This window comes from Aphis gossypii, chromosome 1, assembly GCF_020184175.1.
Source record: "Aphis gossypii isolate Hap1 chromosome 1, ASM2018417v2, whole genome shotgun sequence".
In the NCBI taxonomy this organism is placed as follows: Eukaryota; Metazoa; Arthropoda; class Insecta; order Hemiptera; family Aphididae; genus Aphis; species Aphis gossypii.
Window position 1 is genome coordinate 50299340 of NC_065530.1, and position 21229 is coordinate 50320568.

A 21229-nucleotide genomic window follows, 5' to 3' on the forward strand; every position below is an offset into this window, starting at 1 on the left:
ATAAATATATAAATAAATTTGAATCCAATGATAGGTATCATTATATACGATAAACGATTCTGAATCTAGGATATATTTTTCAGTGGGTGGTAAAAATGGTGGTTTATTATGTTTAATGACCTGAATACTCCAAAATTTAAGTTTTTATATAATTATTATAATTTATCAGTTTAATTTATGGAAAATCTTAAATTAAATTTTCAAATCTTAGCTACTTTTACAAAATTTTTATAAATTTTAACTACAAAATAATTTACAAATATTCACGAATTTGACGAATTTTTGTCATTATTTTAATTTTGAACGACATAAGTTAATTCATATAGTGACGTATACTATATAATATAATGTAATAATTAATTAATCAAGGAATTACCGAATAATAATAGACTATAATGACATAATAATAATAATAAACAACACAATAGTAACATAATAACATATAATAGTAAATGAAAAAACAATACAAAAGTACCTCTGTTCCTATAGGTAACATAATATAGTAAAAAGAACATTAAATGGTCAAATAATCATATGTAGATTAGGCACTTACAATTAATTTAAGATAGAAATACCTATTTTTTATTAAGTATTAAATATTATGTATAATAATTGTGTATTAATACTGTATTTAGTTTATTCATTAGCAAATAAACCCCTTCATCCCTTGTGTTACAGATATTATGCGTTTTATCATTGATTATAAATTAATTATAGTATTTATAATCAATGGTTTTATTGTTTTAATGTTTTTTTTTTCATTATTATTGATGTTTTATTATATTATTCTTTTAACTTCAATATTTTTAGTTTTTTGAATACATTAGCGATGTTATAATTTTTATTAATGTTATAATTTTTCATCATTATCCTAAATGAGCATTCTGTGTGTTACATATTTTATAGGTTTTATTGGTTTTAATACATTTTGATATGCTAAACCTCATACAATTATACCATATAATAATACGGATTAAACCAAAGTAAAATAATACCTATAGGTACTGTGTTTAGACATGGTATTTCAAAGATATTTCGTAGTTGTTTAAACATGTGAAAAATTTTTCGTAAGCACATTATTACAGTATCGACGTGAGGCTTCCATTTCAAATGATCATCAACAATTATACATTAGATACACTGCTGATCTAACTCTCGAAATATAGCAACAGTTCTTATTATACACATCGGTGATCGGTCAATTTATTTCCATCACAATCATAACAATTTAATTTTAAAATCAATTAGTCTTGGAGATGATCAATTTATAACGATAATTACCTACGTATTTAGGTAATTATTACATTATACATTTATGTATAGGCCAATTTCTAATATAAAATGTGCATTTGTCGTTTTACGTAAATACTACATTGCAGTTTTATACTGCCGCCGTGTCATAAAAAAAACTGGGTGTCTATATTGAACCACAGACTATATTCACTAGACACTAATATAGTAAATGAGTCAAAACTGTAAAAAATAAGCAAAACAATCAACAACGTTTACGTATACTGACAACTAACGTATAGGTTGTAGACTGTAGTGTCGTAATGCCTTATAGCCGGTCAGCTGACGCCTTAGAATGGTCAGAATAGAATATAATTAGATCACATATTATTTATTATTTGTATATTTTAAGGCTGAAATGCCGAATGTTGACGCAGTGCTGGTGGTGTGGCGCGTCCGGAATTATGGTGCAACTTGCGCGGTCGGCGTGGAGGAGAAACGGCAATCAACGATGGTCGGAACAATGGCGTTACTGTTGTCATCGGTGCGGTTCAATGGACGGGCCCGTGTGATTGTGACAAGCGCCCAGGTGACCGCCCACCGGCGCCTCGCCGACCGCACCGTATCAACAACACTTCGGCAAGGCCACCGCCGCGCAGCACCATTATCAGGTCGTCCGAACAGTGCCGCCGCCGCAGCAGCTGTAGCAGCTACCGTTTTATCTGTTACCGACGACGGGGGGGTAGCAGCAGCGTGCGACAGAGAGAACCGCACACTAGCGCGGAACACCCCATCGCTGCTAACGAGTGAGAGTGAGATGGCTAGACATTAGACGGCGGTCGTGTGCGCGTGCGACAGAGCCAACACCATAGAGAACTATCAATGTCGACCGTCCTTGTCTAATGTAATTCAATGGTGGACAAAACCTCCCGACGGAGGCCGCGTAATTTGTAAATATTATATCATAACTTTAAAAAAAAAATTTAAAAAAAAATTACCATACATAATATATATTATATACGTGTATAGTATATATTATATAGGTGTACAGATATTTCGTGTTGTATAATTTTGTAAAGTTCCGTTTGTTCGTTCGTTTAGTGTGCTGTGCGTGCATGTGTGTGTTTGTGTGTGTGGTATAAGCGAATGCTGAGTGCCGGCTGTGCGTTCCAGAGGTACTTTGTATAAATAACAATAATAATAATAAATAACAATAATAAAAATAGATAAAATTAAAACAATTAGCCATTACCCAATAATATTGCAATTAAAAAACCGTCAGTTGTTTAATAGCAGTGTAAACAAATCATCTCTTCGTTATTGCTGAACGTTTTCCATCGGTTCAATTGGTTCTTCGTTCACCATCGGCCGGCTATTGTTACAAGTGAGTTCACCAAGTACCGATGCTAGCTTAATTTTTTTTACCACTGACTCTTTCAAATCTGTTCATATTTACCATTCATTGCACACACTTTGATCATATTATGATTTGATTATAACTACCTGCTCCTATGGTTGAATACTGATATTGAACGTTTTTATGATATTATTAATTCATTGTTTTGTTATAATTTTTATATTCTGCTAGTGTCTAATGCTGTAGACTTATTCATAATTGTTTATTTAAAATATTTAAGTTTCTTTATTTTGTTTCAAATATTTTAATGGTTTTATCAAATAGATTGAAATGTGGGTTTAAAATGATTCAATTGATAAAACTATACTTCACATACTTGAGCTTTTATGATAAGTACTGTATAATTATTTTAATTTACCATTAATCTCAATAAAACATCTTGGTAAAGTTATTTTTCTTTTGATTTTATAATTTTGTTGAAATAATACAAATTTTGTAATTCTTGTGATTGAAATTAATATAAATTTCAACACTACCTAGTTGTACTGTATGGTTTAATTAGTAGGCAGAATTTATAATAATTATTTTTAGAAATCTTTAATTTACCTTAAACAAAAAAAGTATAATGATAGGAAAGTTATTTTTGTATAAATAAAATGATTAATTTATAAGTAATTTAGACTTACCAAATTTAAAATTGTATTATTTACTGAAGAAGTATGTTTGGTCTACCTGGGACTGAGATATTTAACCATTTATAACTCCCATCTCTTGCTTTTGATTATATGACCCAATGCATAAAAATTGTCAGTACCTACTTAAAAGTCTTAGTTTAAATTTATCATCTAAATTTTGTTTTAGTAATTAATATGGCAGTACAGGATTTTTTTGAATATTTGGATTCTTGAAACTATGTAAAAATTATTTTTTTTATCACCTATTTGTCATAAATGTTAGGAAAAGCCTCTTTTTTATTGTATTTCCCTATCTCAATATTGATAATGTTAATTATGGTAAACAGTATTATTATTATCAAACCATTCTACAATCATTAATCTAAAATTTAAAATGATGTCTTGGATTTTTAAGGGTACCTACTAATTTTATGTTTGTGATGCTAAAAACTTCTTAGCACATCCCTAGTTGAGCCCATCAGGTCTTAATAATTTTAACAAAAATCATTTACCTATCAGAATGAAGCTGATAATCATTTCATTATTATTTAATCGCAGTATTAAATAGGTACCTTCAAGTTAATGTTCTAGGCCTTAATTGTTAATTGATAATCACAAATCTAGGAAACTTGAATTGAGTGTATGAAATATAGATTATAATATTTTGACATCCATGTTGCTTAAATTTTTCTCACATACCTAAGTATTCATATTTATAGGTACTTGTCTTAATAGTAGAATATATTGTGAATTTAAATCTACATTGACGTAGCATCTAGGTATCGGTCTAAAGAATTTTCACTCCATCTCACTATAGAATAAAAAAAGATGACTTGGGGATCCTTATTATATTTGAAGATAATATATTTGTATATTGAATATAATGTTTTTAAGGCAATTTACATAATATAGGTACCAATAGGATTATATATACGTTATTAATTATTACTATATATTATATTAACTTATCTATTTGAAGAGAGCATTAACCCAAAGTAAGTTTGTTAAAAACTAACAGGGTTTTTCAAAATAAGAATTTTATAAAACCTAATCTCTTTGAGTTTATTGCTAGCTTCTTAATATTACTATAGATACTAGATACTTGCATTGCGAAAGTATAACAAAAGCAGTTCCTGCAACATAATTAATTTAAACTTCTAAAAAAAGACTAGATTCTTAATTTAAGATTTTACTATAGTTTTGACATATTATTTGCACTTTATAGGTATGTAACCCTAACTTATGTAAACATATAATATATTATATTATGTATTAATATAATATTATTATATGTTGACAATTTTTACATACACAAATAATTCAAATTGGGTAATTGGTTAATTTTATATTTTTTAATGGATGAAAAAGTTAACTATGAAATTGTTTATAATTTATATATATTATATCCTTTGTGATTTGTTGTACTTAAAAAATACTCAATATAATATTAATAAATACTACAAATTCAATAGGTAACTGTTTCAATTAATTAAAACATGTTAGTGTTATACCTTAATTTATTAATTTTATTTATATTTTGTAGTAAATTATAATTACTATAACTTTATTTTATTTAGGTATTCTTTTTACTTGGTTTTTATAAGATAATTATAGATAGTACCTATTATAGTTTTAATAATACATATTATTTTTAATTTTAGATTTCTTACAATTTCAAATGAAGTGGTTAGGCGCAGGGAATGTACCTGTTTCCAGCACAAATAATACAGTGTTGAATAACAGTGGTAATCATTTGCAAGTAAGTACATATTATTATAAACATTCAAAACAATCATAATTATTTGTTTTTTATGTTATAATAGTATACCTTTTGTACATTATAATTTATAATTATTGGTAGTTATTAGCTATTATTTATTATTTGGAAGGTATTTTCCAAGTATTTTCCAAAAATGATATCATATAAGAATCTAAGAGAAATAATCATATTAATGCTGTGTCTTTAATTCATATCTTAAAACCACGTTCATATTTTTTTGACCTAATTTTTATATTATTTTATTTTGAAATATTATAAAATATTTCTAGTTCATAATCAATGAATTATTATAAAGTCAGATTATAAATTTACTTTGTGGATTAATGAATGATGATGATTTGAATCTCTTCATGTTAAAGTTTTATAATTTTTTTATGATTCATAGTTTTATAAAATATTAGTTAAACCCTACTGTTAAGTTTGTCCAAAGTATAACAAATATATTTTACAAAATTGTTAACAATGTTGTTAACTATGTAATCATAGGCGCCACCAGGAATTTTATCAGGGGGGTGCATTTGTGCATAGTATACGGTGATTTCTAATTCTAATATACATTATATAATATTAGTAATTATTATATATATGATATAATAATAATAATTTATATTATTATTATTTGATATTATAAATATTATATTATATAATACCATTCAATTTTTTTATTTTTTTGAAAAGCCAGGGGGGTGCACGTGCACCCCCTTGCACCCCCCTCGCGGCGCCCATGTATGTAATGTATAATAAATACAGTAGAAACTGCTTATGTTTTTTATTATTAAACACTTGGACCAAGATGAAATGAGTCAATGAATCAATTATTTTTAATGTCTATTTTTTTTTTGCATTGAGTAACTTTAAAACTATGTTTTCATATAAACAATGTGTCTCAAAGCTTTTTTTATTTGCTTTGTTTACAACTTTTTCTTTTCCGATTACTACTTTCAGTTTCTAATGTTGTGCATTTAATCTTCAAATGATTTTTCAAAATCCTATTCAATGTGGAATGAGAAACATTTAATTGAGCTGTGAAATCATATAATCTAATTTTTGAAAGTATATCTCATGACTTAAATAAGTCGTACTTCTGTTTTGAACTTGAATATCGATGTTTAGACATCATTAGATTTTTAGAAAATCAAAATATTAATTACCTTTATGTACACAAAAGTTGAACTTAAACTATAGTAAAGAATTTAGTAGTTACTGTACTTATATTAAAGAACAGAAAAAATAAATGAAACTAATTAGACAAGTGGAACTCAATATTGATATATAACGACAGTAAAGATAAGATAATCTAGCACTGTAGTAGTATTATAATAGTAGTATCTTGGCCCTAATTTTTTCAAATAACCAATGTGTTGTATTAATAATCCAATTGATTTTCAATATTTTAATAAACGGCTGGTTCGTCAATAGACATTTTATTTCAATAAAGCATTTGCATCAATTATCCGTGTTCCTAATAAGCAGCGTCTACATAATATAAATAGAATTTTAGTTTTATAATATTTTACTTAAATATTTTATTTTTTAATTATATTAGGAGCATCAACAACAGTTAAATGAAAGTGAACCAAGTGGAGATAATGTATTACGACAAACAGTACAAGAAGAGCCAATTGTCAACTATGTATTTGATTGTGCATCAGGTGAATCACAAGAATATGGATTACAATCTGCTCCATTACCATCTAAACTCCCTCAGCCTAGATGGCCAGCAACCTCTGAGGACTGTTTTTTAGAGCAAGTAAGTTAATTTATTATAATTGCTATGGATGTTACTTATATAATACAGTATAATATAGGATAAAAAGTAGGATTTGAGGTTTGATTGACTGTTATTTATGTTTAAGATGCAGGAGAAATGGAAATATTTCTCTGCGAAAATGTCTCAACCTCCACCTCAGATATCTGAAGTACCAAATGTACAATATCAATTACAACCAATATTAGTTAAAGTGAGAATTAAAAAAAAAACTGTTGCTTTATTCATATATTTTTGTTTACTTAGAAAGGTTTTATTATTTTATGATTTGCATAACTATTTTAAAACGAGAATATTTTATGCACGTAGATAGGACACAGTTTTTTTTTTTTGTTAATTGGGTATTAATAGCTTATAAATTATATCAGGTTTTTAAATTATTGTTAGTATGAGATGTTATGTATTAGATTTTTCGTATTAAGTTTTTTTTTTTTTTTAAATAAGTAAAATAGAATTTACTTATCGCACATAGTCATTTTTTTTTTTTTTTGAAAACTTAATTTATGAAGGTTTTAAGTACCTAAATATTTGAATAAGTATAATATGTTATTCTAGTGAAATGTCTATGTTTTAAATGTGTTTTAGTTTAAATTAATATATAATGATAGACAATGAATTCATGATAATAGTTCAGTAAATTAGATTCTGTCTCATAAAATTGTTTTTATTTTAATACTAGTAACATAATCTACCAATTTCTAATCATGTAAATTATTAAAAACTAAAAAATAATCATTTCATAAAATATTTACAATAAATATCAATGTATTTTCCCTGAAAACTCACATTTTGCATTTATGACTATTCTATTGTTATCTGTTTTCAGTTTAAGATATTTAAAAATAGTTGAGAATTTTATAAGTTTATTTATCATTATATTTTTTTGATATCTCCAATGGTTGTTGTTGCTGATGTATATTTAATAATAATAATAATAATAATAATAAATTTAATTTAGAACAGTGTTTCTCAACTTTTGTGTTCTGAGTTTATGACACAAAAAAATAAAAATAAAAAAAATAAATGGTAATATTTTAATATTAATTTGTAATATAAAATATGTCACCAAAAGATAACTGGTTTTTAATTATCATAGAAACTATATCAAATACTGACATTGATTAAGAAGGAGTATTTTAGAATACCTCTCCAATTATGTTCTTAATAAAATTCTCCTGGTTTATACTAAAAATCTAAAAATTTACATACAATTATAACCCAATTTACACCTTACAGTTTTTTTTTATTTGTTCTTTATAGATTTTTTGTTAAATATTAAATTTTAAAAAAATCTGAGTTATTTTAATTTGTTTTTGAGAATACTTTTGGAAACACAACTATGTGGTTTACATCATATTTTTTATTATTAATTAAAGTATGAATACAAAGTGATATTGTAATTTAATAGTAGGTAATACAATTTATTATATAAATATTATTTGTATAACATTTTATTATACATAAACATATAAATAGAACATTATTATCTAATTCTAAACATAATAATTTATTTCTATTGTATTTTTACATTTTTAACTTAATATATTTATAAAAAATAACTGTATAAAAAAATATTTTTTATTTATTATAATATGAAGTATGATTTGAAGTCTCAAAAAACAAAACATTTTAATTGACAGTTTTATCGTTTTTCTGACATCACCATGTTCTAATTATAATGGCAGCAAAGATAGAGGAATGGTTACATGTAAATATGTGTATACCCTTTTATCTCTATCAATCTCATATCCAAGAGATTTGAATGTATTAATTTTGTAGTAATATAAATTTCATTTTGAATTATTTTTGTCTCTTTTTTTCTACAACAAAGTGTCTTCCATATAACACTATTTTTGTCTTAATATATACTGAACACCCATTCAGTAGTAGGTTTTTTTGGTATAATTACTAAAATTAGATTCTTCTTTATCTCTCAACTTGTCTATCTCTACATTTATCTCATTATCTAATAAATTATCTCCGTTGAACTTCTTTTAATATGTATTAAAATAGTCATGACTTTTCTCATTTTACTTATCTTTTCAGAAGTATTTATTAGTAACTAGTATGCAATGACTAAGTCATCCAGTCATATAATATATAGCTTCCATAGTTCCATGCCTCATTAATATTTTCATGGTATATATAGACACTAATAATAAGCAAGTTTTAAAATTCATGACAATGATGAGCCATTTTACCGTTATTATCATTGAATGTGAAAAAAGTTTTACTTTTATGCGTAGACTGAGTTCATGGCAACTTTTCTTTATACATCATTCCACGGCTTAGTCTTCTCCTCATGCTTTGCAAGTATAAAGTTTTATTTGAGAGCCATAGTGTCCACAAGAAAAGAAGTATTCATGTCATGAGTCCTTTTTCTTTTTAAAATATGATTGTATTTTTCTCCGACTAAATAATTTAATTGAAATTATTGGCTATTATAATGTTAAAAAAGAAAAATGTATATCATGTATAAATTATATTATTATTATTCATGTGTGTTAATCGCAAACTAAACTGTAACTGATTCTTTCATACAATTTCGATAATTTCTACTCCAGTAGATATTATTTAATTAAAAATGAATTTTGATTAGGACAAAGTTAAATCGCTGTCATCGATGACTTCATGGGAATAACTCAGCAAATGCTTGGTAGGTGTCAGATATTGTGTGGTATACATTAGTGGTGTATTTAGTTATAATATGCCCAGGATCGACATTCTACTCCTTCCTCCCTTATTAATAAATGGACATTACAGTTCTATCTATGTCTAATTAATATGTAATACTAAATATGTTTTGTAGATAATAAATAATAAATCATTTAAAATAGTTATAAATTATAATATTAAACATGAACAATTCAATACATGTTTTATAGAAATAATAATAATTTTAGAGCTGGATTTCTTATGCATTAAAAAAATCCCTGTAGGGGTTGAATTTCGAAAAAACCTTTTTTTAGTGTCAACATAACAAAACAAAACTACTGTTCTACATACCTACTAATGGCTTCAACGGTTCTGGCTAGGCGATGATAATTCGCTTAGAACAAGTCATTATAATATAGATGTATAGATATTTGGTATTTTAGTTAATATAAATATTATGCAAGTCTTAACCTATTATATTTTTATTTGAGTTCTTAAGTAATATACTTATTATTTAATTTTATTAAAATATCTTTCAAAATAAATAATATTTTAAGTAGATGAAGCACATTATAATGGATATTATTAAAAATTCTGATTGTTAAAACTAAAGACGTTTTGCTTTATTTAAATATTAGCATGCATATGTTATGTTGTCATCTATTAAAATTATTGTTGCACGTCTAAATTGTTTAAGGCATTTCATAGCGATAGAGTACCACTAATTCATCATGGTTATGTTTTTAAATAGTTTTTATTATTTTAATAGATGCTTAGACATGAAATTCAAATCAATGATGTTTTTATAGTTTTGTTTAACTCATAGTATACTTTCTTTATTATATTTTAGTCTGGAGAAGGTGGTGCGGAACAGTATGTTTATGGAGCACCCCCAGGATTGCATCCATATCAGCAGCATATGGCAGATTTAGCAAACTCATCGATGGCACATAATTCAGCACATGCAATTATGTCCACACAACAGCAACATACTATGGATTTACACATGCGTAATGGAGAAGTAAGTATTTTATTTGTTTTCAGTGAAATATATTTACTCAACAATCAGTTTGATTACCTTGCTAACATAAGTTAACCAAAAAAATTATTCTCAAAAGTCAAAACAATTTCTTAAACTGTCAATCTAGGCATATGATATTACTGATATTAGATATTTAACATTTTATAAGGAGCCTCAACAAAACAAACTTAACATAAGATTTTTGAGGAGTTAAATAAAAATAATTTTATTTTCAATATTTTATTAAAAACTTAAAAATTATTTATTGGTTTTATTATTATAATTTTATTACTTATTGATTTAATTTTAGTTGATAAAATCTTAGCCAATTTATATTAGTTAAAAATATTAAAATACTCTTTTATTTTACTCAATAATTAAAAGATGCATGTGATTTTTATTTTTACAATTAAACAATTAATATACAATCTATACAATTTAGCACAATCACGAATCAGTACATGTGAGATGAAAACAATAAACAATTTGGTAGCATACAGGAGCCATCCATTAATGATACTTAGCTACAGGCCCGTATTATCGCTTAGGCTGTTTAGGCTAAAGCCTAGGGTGGCAAATTTTAACGGTCGAAACGAAATAGCAAATTTTACCTATGTAAATTAGGTGTTAAATTTATTTTAGCTTATGGGTGGCAAAATCCTTAATCCGGCCCTGCTTAGCTATAAGTTAATTAAATTAAATAATTAAGAAAGAATATCTTATCTTATTCTTCCTCAATTGTTTTGATTGTTAGGTCATGACTCATGGTGTAGTGTTTGATTAGAAATGTAGGACGAAAGATTTGTAATTTGCGAAGTATAATATTTTGGAATGACTAAATTTTATGTGAGTTTGGTTTCTTATCTTATCTAATTTTCTTTTAGTATTGTAAAATTTTTGTTTACTTACGTCTTACGCTATAAAAATTAATATATTTAATTATAATGAGCATAAATGTTTATTCGACAAAAATAGGGAATTAATTTGTTTATTGTATTTCTTAAACATTAAATTTATCGGTCAGAACCTAAATTAAAAAGATTCAAAACAGATAAAAACAATCGATTTTATTTAGAATTAAATCTTTTAATATCTAACAATAAAAAAATTATTTATTTTCCTTAAGGCAGTATCTGCACATTTAGCATATTAATTATATTCTTACATCATTACAATATAAAAATTGCTTAATAATGCATTAAAATATTTCATTTCTATTATTCTGAAAAAAAAGAAAACGAAGTACACCCATCGGTTTTTAACTTAATTATGTTAAATAAGCGATTGGTTTATGTTACATGTTTATGTTGATTCATTATTTTATTATTTATTATTCAAACTGTGTGCATTATTTTTATTTTGAAGTGTACTTTAAAACAATTGAAAGTAGCTCAAGTTCATTTATATCATAATATTATATTCGTTGTTCGTACATAGTATTATACATATACATATACATATATATATATATATATATATATATATATATATATATATAGGTATAACACTATCAGACGATTCAGACATACGGAGATAACTGTCAATAATATATTAGCCAAGTGACTATACCGCAAATGACGTCATTGAGTTATTTACGGTTACCATAGCAATTAGCAACAGAATAAGGCGCAATTTGTTATCCTTTTAACATAATTTTAAGAATACAACTATAAATTTATAATATATACCTATAGTGCCGGGTGATTATTAATGTGGAATTATGTGTTAATTTTACATATTTTGCATTCAGCGTGCCGCCGATTAAGGCCCATTATCATAGGAATAGTTGGAATTTTATACGCGAAAAACGGTGTGCTTTCTGTCGTCGACATTCGAAATCGAAGAAAATGTTGACGATTAGAAGTCACCGTGGTCCGACATCGTTACACAGTAATGTTGTGTCGATTTTTATCGCGTTGAAAACATGTCGACGATCAGAGTGAACAACGTGTTGGTGTCGTGGTGTCAGTTCTCCGTTTTGCGATTGTCCTATACGCCCGTCAGATAATATGACGACTACGCGCCGTCGCTGTACCTCCGGTGTCCGGGTATCTCCCGGTTCTCTGACGCGCGCGTGTCGTCATGTCTACCTGTTGTACCGAAACAAACGCGCACGCGCATCGTGCGTTCCGGTGCAATGGTTTCTTCTGCAGTTATGAGTTATGACTATAATAATAATAATAATAATAATATGCTATATAATATTAAAGTAGCTATTTTTACAATTGTGTTATTAGTTACATAATGTTATATTTTCCTAGAAATATCAATGAAAATATCGAAAGTAAACAACAATAAAATAGTGACAACGGTAGAGCCTTAAGTACAAATTGACGATCGTACAATGATTTTTTATTGAGTCTATATTATTATCGACTGTCGTCGCCGTTGTCGTATTATTTATAATTATCGTCGTTTTACTCGTTTTGTTTATTGTCGCGCATACGAAGCAAAACATAATTATTCAATTTTCAAAGACAAATGAGATTAGTAGATTACTGATTAGATGTCGTCAGCGTACCGCTCACAAGTCTTTTGAACTCCCGTTTAGAGGATTACAAATATAAATAATATTATTATAACATAATTGTATGGCATTATATTATTAAAAAAAAAAAATATTCTGCTGTGCCGGCGTGCGCAAGGAGCGCTAGTGGGTTCAACCGGGTTAGGTAGTCGGTGGGTGGCGGGCGACCGGCAGCCGCAGCCGCAGCCCTCAGCCACCGCGCCAGTGTCAGTGTGTGTCCGTGTTCGTGTGCGAAATGTTGTCGTCCCGGCGCGTTCGTTAACCGTGTGATTTAGCTGCATTACTATTATTATTATTATTATTATTTAGTGCTATCGATTAGCCGGACACATTTCGCATTCGGCAAACGGTTCTCTCACTCAATCGTTCTCCTTTTTCCCGTAATCGTATCTGTAAATATTGTGTAAAAATATAGTTTTTATAAAGTATTTTCAAGCAACGTGTTTTACTGGCGCGAGTGTGTGTTTAATAACATAATAATAGTCATATGTGTACGCGAGTTTCTCGTATTTCGCGTTGAACCACACTGCGGTGCTATAAGAGTACATGTGGTCGTAAGTCGGTTGTGGTAGGGTAGAAGACGAACCGCTCACCCACGCGCCGTTGTGTTGCCTAGGAGACCCGCATGATTCTATCGCAGGAGTTTCAACCGACAAATATGAAAGACATGGGCACGGAAATGGTGAGCGATTGATAGTCGTTAAAGAGTACTTCACAGTCTTACGGCGACCGTTTATGATGAAAAATCGGTTATGATTTTTCACTAGTAATACTGTATTGTATAATATTGTTATACTTATCACGTGCGCGTTACAATAACGTTGCGAGTGTAACCCCACCACGTTTACCGTCGAGTGTGGTTTGGTTTGGTCGTCTACCGGTCGGCCGATGCTTTTGTTCTCTAGCGAGTGGTCGTCCGTCGACGGTGGGCGCGTGTGTGTTTGCGCGCGCTAGACCGATTTTCAAGGTTAGAAAACGGCGGCTGCGAATTCGCATTACGCCGTTTTGCAGTTTCGCACAAGGTCTGGCCCAGAAAACGCGTGCCCATCGCGTTCGGCCCGTAATATTAGATTATTATTATTATTGGTTTGGAGAGACTTCGTTTGTTGTTTTCCCCTTCTGTTCTCTAGCGCGTAGTGCAATGCGTACGATATCACAATCAAGCGGTCTAAAATACTAACAAATTCGGTAGCCCGTTCTTTAAATAATATCACACGTCGAATATTATTATTATCCCATCGTGTGCACGTTTCCCCGATTGTTATTATACATATATGTATATATGCGCAATGTATTAATATGTGTTCCATATCATTACTGTATACATTACTGTATGTTTTTTTGAGGTTATGATTTCATTGTTGCCGTGCGGCGCGGATCAGGCGAGCGGTGTAGTTGTCCTCGTGCATGTTTGTTGTCGTCTTCACACCTTTTGTATGAATTGTTGTATGGTTTCCGTTCGACTCGTTTCTGTGCATGTGCGTTGTAGCGTAGGTAGGTAGGTAATAGGTAACAGGGTTGTGTTGCCATCAGTGTCGTATCTTCAAAATTTATCACTTGGATATATACTATACGTTCGGCGGCACACTACTAGTAAACAGTGAATACCCGCCGTTGAAAATCGTTCGGCACAGGATTTCTCCTTTATTATTTCTCTTTTCGGTTTTTTTACCTCTGAACAGTTAAATTTTTCGACCTGCGAAATCGCAATGTCATTCAAGCAGAAAATTGTTTTTTACATTTTTAGACAAATTATTGGGAGAAAGTATTTAAAATTGAACTACATTATTGTCTTGGACACCGGGATAATGTTCGCAATTGATATATTTAAAAAATTGTATTCTTCATTTAGCTCATTTATGTACGACAAATCACACGATTTATGACCACGATTTTCCTGTAATTACGCGTAGTATTATTATTGTGTGGCAATAAAGCCAATTCATATTGGCTTTAAGTCAACATTATTCTTTTCCTTTTTATTCACTTTTAACTTTTAAGTATAGATTATGCCTTATGATTGTATTATTTATTAAAATATATTATTTGTTCCACTTAGCATTATATTTCTTAATAATAATTTTTAACGTTATTTTTGTAGTATAAAAAATCTAATAAGTAGATATACCTACCTAGTAGTAATTTTGGTATCTTAAATAACTACTTCATTATCATACATTCATATTTATTTCCACATTGAAATACGTTTTTAATGTATTGATTGGTTAATGTAGATAAACTACCTGCCTAATTAAATTACGTGACCGTTTTTTTTTCAAAACTCGTCGATTTTTGCATGTTAAATTAACCAGGAAGAGGAAGCAAATATCTCCTACACGCGCTTCTATAAACGACTCTTTAAGTTCCACACTCATCCTAATCCTTTCTTAAAAGGTCTTCCCATTCTTACTCTCCCGGGTAATCCTAATCGTAGGTTAAAAATAAAGTGGTGTCATGACCTTTTGCGAAACGTATATCTAAAGGCTTTGAAAAAAAATGAATCAATTAGTCAATAGGTATGGAATACTTATTAATTTATTATATACTACCTATACCATGTATTCTATTTTATTATATTTTATACTTGAATCATACCTTTCATGTTGTATATTACTCTGTTATTATATAAATTTATTGTGTTGATTGTGTGAGCTGTAAATTTTGTATGTCAAAAAAGAATTATCCTGGTTACTTAGTAGTTTTATATTTTTTTTTACTGCGAAGAAATTTCCCTTGTATGATTTTGTACTTTATTTGGAAGGAATTAAACCGTTCAAACGATACGATGAACTTATATTAGTATAATATAATATTACTATCAACTATGTACAGTAATCAAATTTTAATACTAGTGAGTTTTTTTTGAACTTGATGGTATAATAAGGTACTTTGGTTAGCTTTTAATAGGTACAATAAAATTAGGTGTGTGGTTAAAAGAATTCATGTGATAGTTGTAAAATAAGTGTTATTCAAAAATATTATTTTTGGATATATTCTATACGTGTGGCGTACTATATTTAGTCACCGATTTAAAACAAAAGGTTCTTAGTAAATTATTCATAATATTTGTATAAGAAACTAGGATTTTAACTTAACCTAAATAATGTGCTTACACTGAGGTACACGCTTTAGAAAACCTTGATAGTTCTTTAAAAAAATCAAATATTTTAATTTTAACATTGAACATTCTATGTGGATGCTTTAACTATTTAAAATATTTCATTGTTTTCCTAAAACCATGTTACACATTTTTTAATCAAAAGATGATTATGTATCTATTTAAAATATTCTTTTTTAAAACTTTGTTTAAAAAAGCTTAAATGATATTTATTATTTTACAGTTTATTTTATTTGTATATTTAGAAAAACAACATGCTTGGATAGCAATTTTAGATTATAGGTATATATAATTAATTATTATTTATTTGCTATTATAACTATTATTATACATAATGCAATGTTCCATCTACAAATTACAACCCATTATATTTTAATTCATGACTGATAGGTATTTCGTTTTAATTGTTTCGGAATTTAGGTGAATTATCATAGCGGCTTTTGTTTACTTCGAATTACTTTAATAGGAAGTTGGTAGTTAGTTGGTTGAACGCCGGGTAAACGGTAATTGGTAAATTCATTATTATTCTCTTAATTATCTGCTATAACACCACCGTTGATGCGAAAACGTTTTATAGCGCATTTTCTTAGTTTTAGGTCTCTATCATTAGTGAATAGGAAAGACAATCGACCAGGTAAGCTGTTGGGGCGACGGTGGATTAAAATGCGACGGTCTACCTGTGAGTGCTTGCTACTCGCGTGGTTATTTCTAGAGTCCTCCCTTCTATCGTATGAGTGTAGTTCGTAGTATGTTGTGTAGGGTGGCGGGTAACTGCCGGTTAGCGAATAAAATGGTGTTGTGGCAGGGAGCGTGCAACACGTGGGTGTCGGGTTCTCCGCAGGATTTTGTGGGAAACCTTACTGGGCGGTGTACGCCTGATCAATAAATCGAGGTATCTATCCACTGTGGTGTATATTTCGTTACCCCACGTGTTTTGTCCTGCGTTTTAAACGCTTTACTCGTGCTTCTCTACAGTCTTTAACTTAACTGTTGTACTGTACATCATAATTATTTATGTTTTATTCTATTAATATTTTATTGCTATTGTATGATTTACATAGAGATTTTTTATAAAGTTTTATACCTAAATGTTTCATAGATTTTTAAAGTTTAAAAAAAAAATAATCGTATTTATTATAATATTACGTACGTGCAAATACGTACGGGACATTTGTAAAATTTTTATTTATCTTAAATATTAGTTCCGATATAATAAACAGTTTTTGGAAGGTTTCGCTGTATAAAATGTTAACCAACTGGAAACTTTTATGATTTATGTAATTAGTTTAATTACTATTTTTTTTTCTAAGTTTTATTAAGCTTAAATAGATAAATAAAAATTTATACTCGTTAAAATGATACGTTTTTTGACTATAGGGAAAGGTAAGGTATATTTTATCCTGTAAGAATATTAGTGAACCATTTACTATATATAACAAGTCTAATTGATAGTTAATATTATTATTTGTTCAAACGAACATCTAACGTATTATATATATAGTTTCATTTCAAATATTGTTGGTCTCATAGCTTTATAAATAATATATTTTACTATGATCCTTTTGTTTATACTTTCATTTTTTTTTTTTATAAAATGATATCTTAGACAGGATGTAGTAATATATTTACAAGTAAACTAAATACATAACCCCCTTTATTGCTCACTGGTCTTGTCCTCGTGTATACTAAACATGTGTTTAACAGACACGAGTACTTTTGAATTTAAACAACCAACATTTTTGTGTTGGTTTTTATCAAGAGGTTGTTAAACATACTCTAATATTTACGTCTTATAGTTGTGTAATATCATCCTAAATTAGTCGAAGGTGTGCAAATGTGACAATTTATCTACCAATCAAACTGCAAGAGAGTTTTTGCTTAACAAAATAAGTTGGTTCTATAAAATAAATAAAGTAAACCATTTTTTTTTTTTTGGTCAAGGCCCTGTCTGAATATATTTTTATTATACTTAAAATCGTTAACCGTTAAGACATTTCTTAAATTCTTAAGCTCGTAAAAGTATAAACGTAAAATTTGGGTTATTTATGTATAAATATATATTAATTTGTATTTGATTGTTTTAATCAAGTTAAAAATTATAATTAATTAATTAATTTTTATTCGTATAACTAGGACTACGCATGAGTTGATTTCCGGGTACCTGCTTACCTGCAGCGATACCGTTGAGCTGATTCCTGGGCCATTATAATATATGTATATTACCTATTATATTTTTTTCCAATATTTGGTCAAATATTCAGTCTATTGGCGTAACCCAAGAACATCAAGTTTCTTAAAAATGTTGTCTTTTTAGTTTTTTTTTTTTTTATAAAATGATATCTTAGACAGGATGTAGTAATATATTTACAAGTAAACTAAATACATAACCCCCTTTATTGCTCACTGGTCTTGTCCTCGTGTATACTAAACATGTGTTTAACAGACACGAGTACTTTTGAATTTAAACAACCAACATTTTTGTGTTGGTTTTTATCAAGAGGTTGTTAAACATACTCTAATATTTACGTCTTATAGTTGTGTAATATCATCCTAAATTAGTCGAAGGTGTGAAAATGTGACAATTTATCTACCAATCAAACTGTAAGAGAGTTTTTGCTTAACAAAATAAGTTGGTTCTATAAAATAAATAAAGTAAACCATTTTTTTTTTTTTGGTCAAGGCCCTGTGAATATATTTTTATTATACTTAAAATCGTTAACTGTTAAGACATTTCTTAAATTCTTAAGCTCGTAAAAGTATAAACGTAAAATTTGGATTATTAATAATATAAATATATATTAATTTGTATTTGATTGTTTTAATCAAGTTAAAAATTATAATTAATTAATTAATTTTTATTCGTATAACTAGGACTACGCATGAGTTGATTTCCGGGTACCTGCTTACCTGCAGCGATACCGTTGAGCTGATTCCTGGGCCATTATAATATATGTATATTATTATATTTTTTTTTTCCAATATTTGGTCAAATATTCAGTCTATTAGCGTAACCCAAGAACATCAAGTTTCTTAAAAATGTTGTCTTTTTAGTTTTTTTTGTTTTAAAAATCATTTTTATTTATTAATTATTTATTGTACCTATTACATCTATTATATTATATTTATTTTTTATTAAAAAAATTTAGTAATTTGGTAAAAATGTATTAGGTACACATTGTTTTTAAAGTATCTGGTTATGAGCACTAGTATACCGTGATATCACTTCTATCAAAAAATTTTGTTTTTCTTGGTTTTTCTTAGATTTTCTAGTCCCATAGCTTCTACATTTTATGCATGTTTCCGACTGCACTCTCAACAATAGAGAATCAACTCTTACATACCTAATAATGACCCGGGAATCAACTAATATCTACATAAATTAGGTCTCGGGAATGAACTCACTTACTGCGATAACTAGGTATAAGTAATAGTGAATTTCAGTTTAGCTTAATTGTTAAGGACAACGACCCTTAAAGCAATAAGGTATTAGCAACTACAACTATTATTTTATTCAACTAGTATTTAACAGTAGATACATGATCTTATACATTAAAGTAATTTTAACTTATTTAGGTACTATAATTCACTTTTAATTTAAATGTTTTTTTTTTTTTTAACACTTGTAACAACATAGTTAAACTTTATTAGAACTTATTTGTGTTAGTAAATTTATAATCGCCTATGATTTAAAACAATTTAAGTTACGGATTGGTTTACCAAATAAATTTGCGGAGATTATTAATATGAGGTGATTATTTGTAATTTACTAGTTATCACTAATTAATACTATTAAATTTATATTATGAAAATACTTATTTTTAGTTTGTTTAAGTTAATTTATAACAACCTATGATTTAAATAAAATTTAAAGTTACGGATTGGTTTACCAAAGAAACAATATGCGGACAAATATTAATATGAGGAAATTATTATTATGTATTTTTAAGAACTAATTTTGAATTCATCAGTTAATCATATATATTTGTTAATTTTTCCTAAATTTACAATCGCCTATGATTTAAAATAATATTAAAGTTACGGATTGGTTTACCAAAAAAACTATGCGGACAAATATTATTATGAGGAAATTATTATTATGTATTTTTAAGAACTAATTTTGAATTCATCAGTTAATCTTAATACCTATATATTTGTGATTTGTCAATTTTTCCTAAATTTACAATTGCCTATGATTTAAAAAAATATTAAAGTTACGGATTGGTTTACCAAAAAAACTATGCGGACAAATATTAATATGAGGAAATTATTATTATGTATTTTTAAGAACTAATTTTGAATTCATCAGTTAATCTTCATATGTATTTGCTAATTTTTCCTAATTTTATAATTACCTATGATTTAAAAAAATATTAAAGTTACGGATTGGTTTACCAAAGAAACAATATGCGGACAAATATTATTATGAGGAAATCATTATTGTGTATTTTTAAGAACTTTGAATTTTTCAGTTAATCATATTATATAATTGTTAATTTTTCCTAAATTTACAATCACCTATGATTTAATAAAATATTAAAGTTACGGATTGGTTTACCAAAGAAACTATATGCGGACAAATATTAATATGAGGAGATAATTTGTAAATAAGGTGTTTTGTTAAGTAATATAGTCATTTGAATATTATGAATCGTAGTATTTGAATTATTTTTTTTCATAAATTTAAGATTGCCCATGATTTAAAAATATTAAAGTTTCTTAATGGTTTAATAAGATAAACAAATGGACGATCTTAGTATGTGAAATTTTGTCTGACTTATAATATTTTAAGTATTTAATTATTGTTAATTATTTAGAAAATCCTACAGTTAAATAAATAATGTTACAAATTTACAATATATCTATTTTTTGGAAATTTATTTATTTTTATATTTTTACCTGTTCAGTATTCACCTATCCAATTTTTTTAAACTCTTAACATCATACATAGTTTAAACCTATTTAATATTAATTTGTGTTTATATATTTATAATCACTTATGATTTAAAACAATTGAAGTTACGGATTGGTTTACCAAATATATTTTGCGGAAAACAATTATTATGAGGTGATTATTATACTTGTTAGATAATTAATACAAT

General features: G+C 27.6%; 1 protein-coding gene across 14 annotated transcripts in view; it reads left to right on the forward strand.

The window, feature by feature from the left end:
* The first annotated feature begins 2126 nt into the window (after nt 1-2126).
* The window catches only part of LOC114121075 (maternal protein pumilio), a 102098-nt gene continuing 82995 nt past the window's right edge, over nt 2127-21229 (forward strand). For 5 of the 14 annotated variants that reach the window (XM_050197858.1, XM_050197865.1, XM_050197863.1 and 2 more), the window contains exons 1-5: nt 2127-2614; nt 4923-5020; nt 6588-6791; nt 6898-7002; nt 10315-10485. In XM_050197858.1, coding sequence (XP_050053815.1) covers nt 4940-5020; nt 6588-6791; nt 6898-7002; nt 10315-10485 — 561 coding nt within the window. In that variant the 5' untranslated portion in view covers nt 2127-2614; nt 4923-4939. Of the gene's footprint in view, nt 2615-4922; nt 5021-6587; nt 6792-6897; nt 7003-10314; nt 10486-13211; nt 13695-21229 lie in introns of those variants that run through there. The other 9 variants (XM_050197866.1, XM_050197868.1, XM_050197869.1 and 6 more) reach the window with 6 other exon arrangements.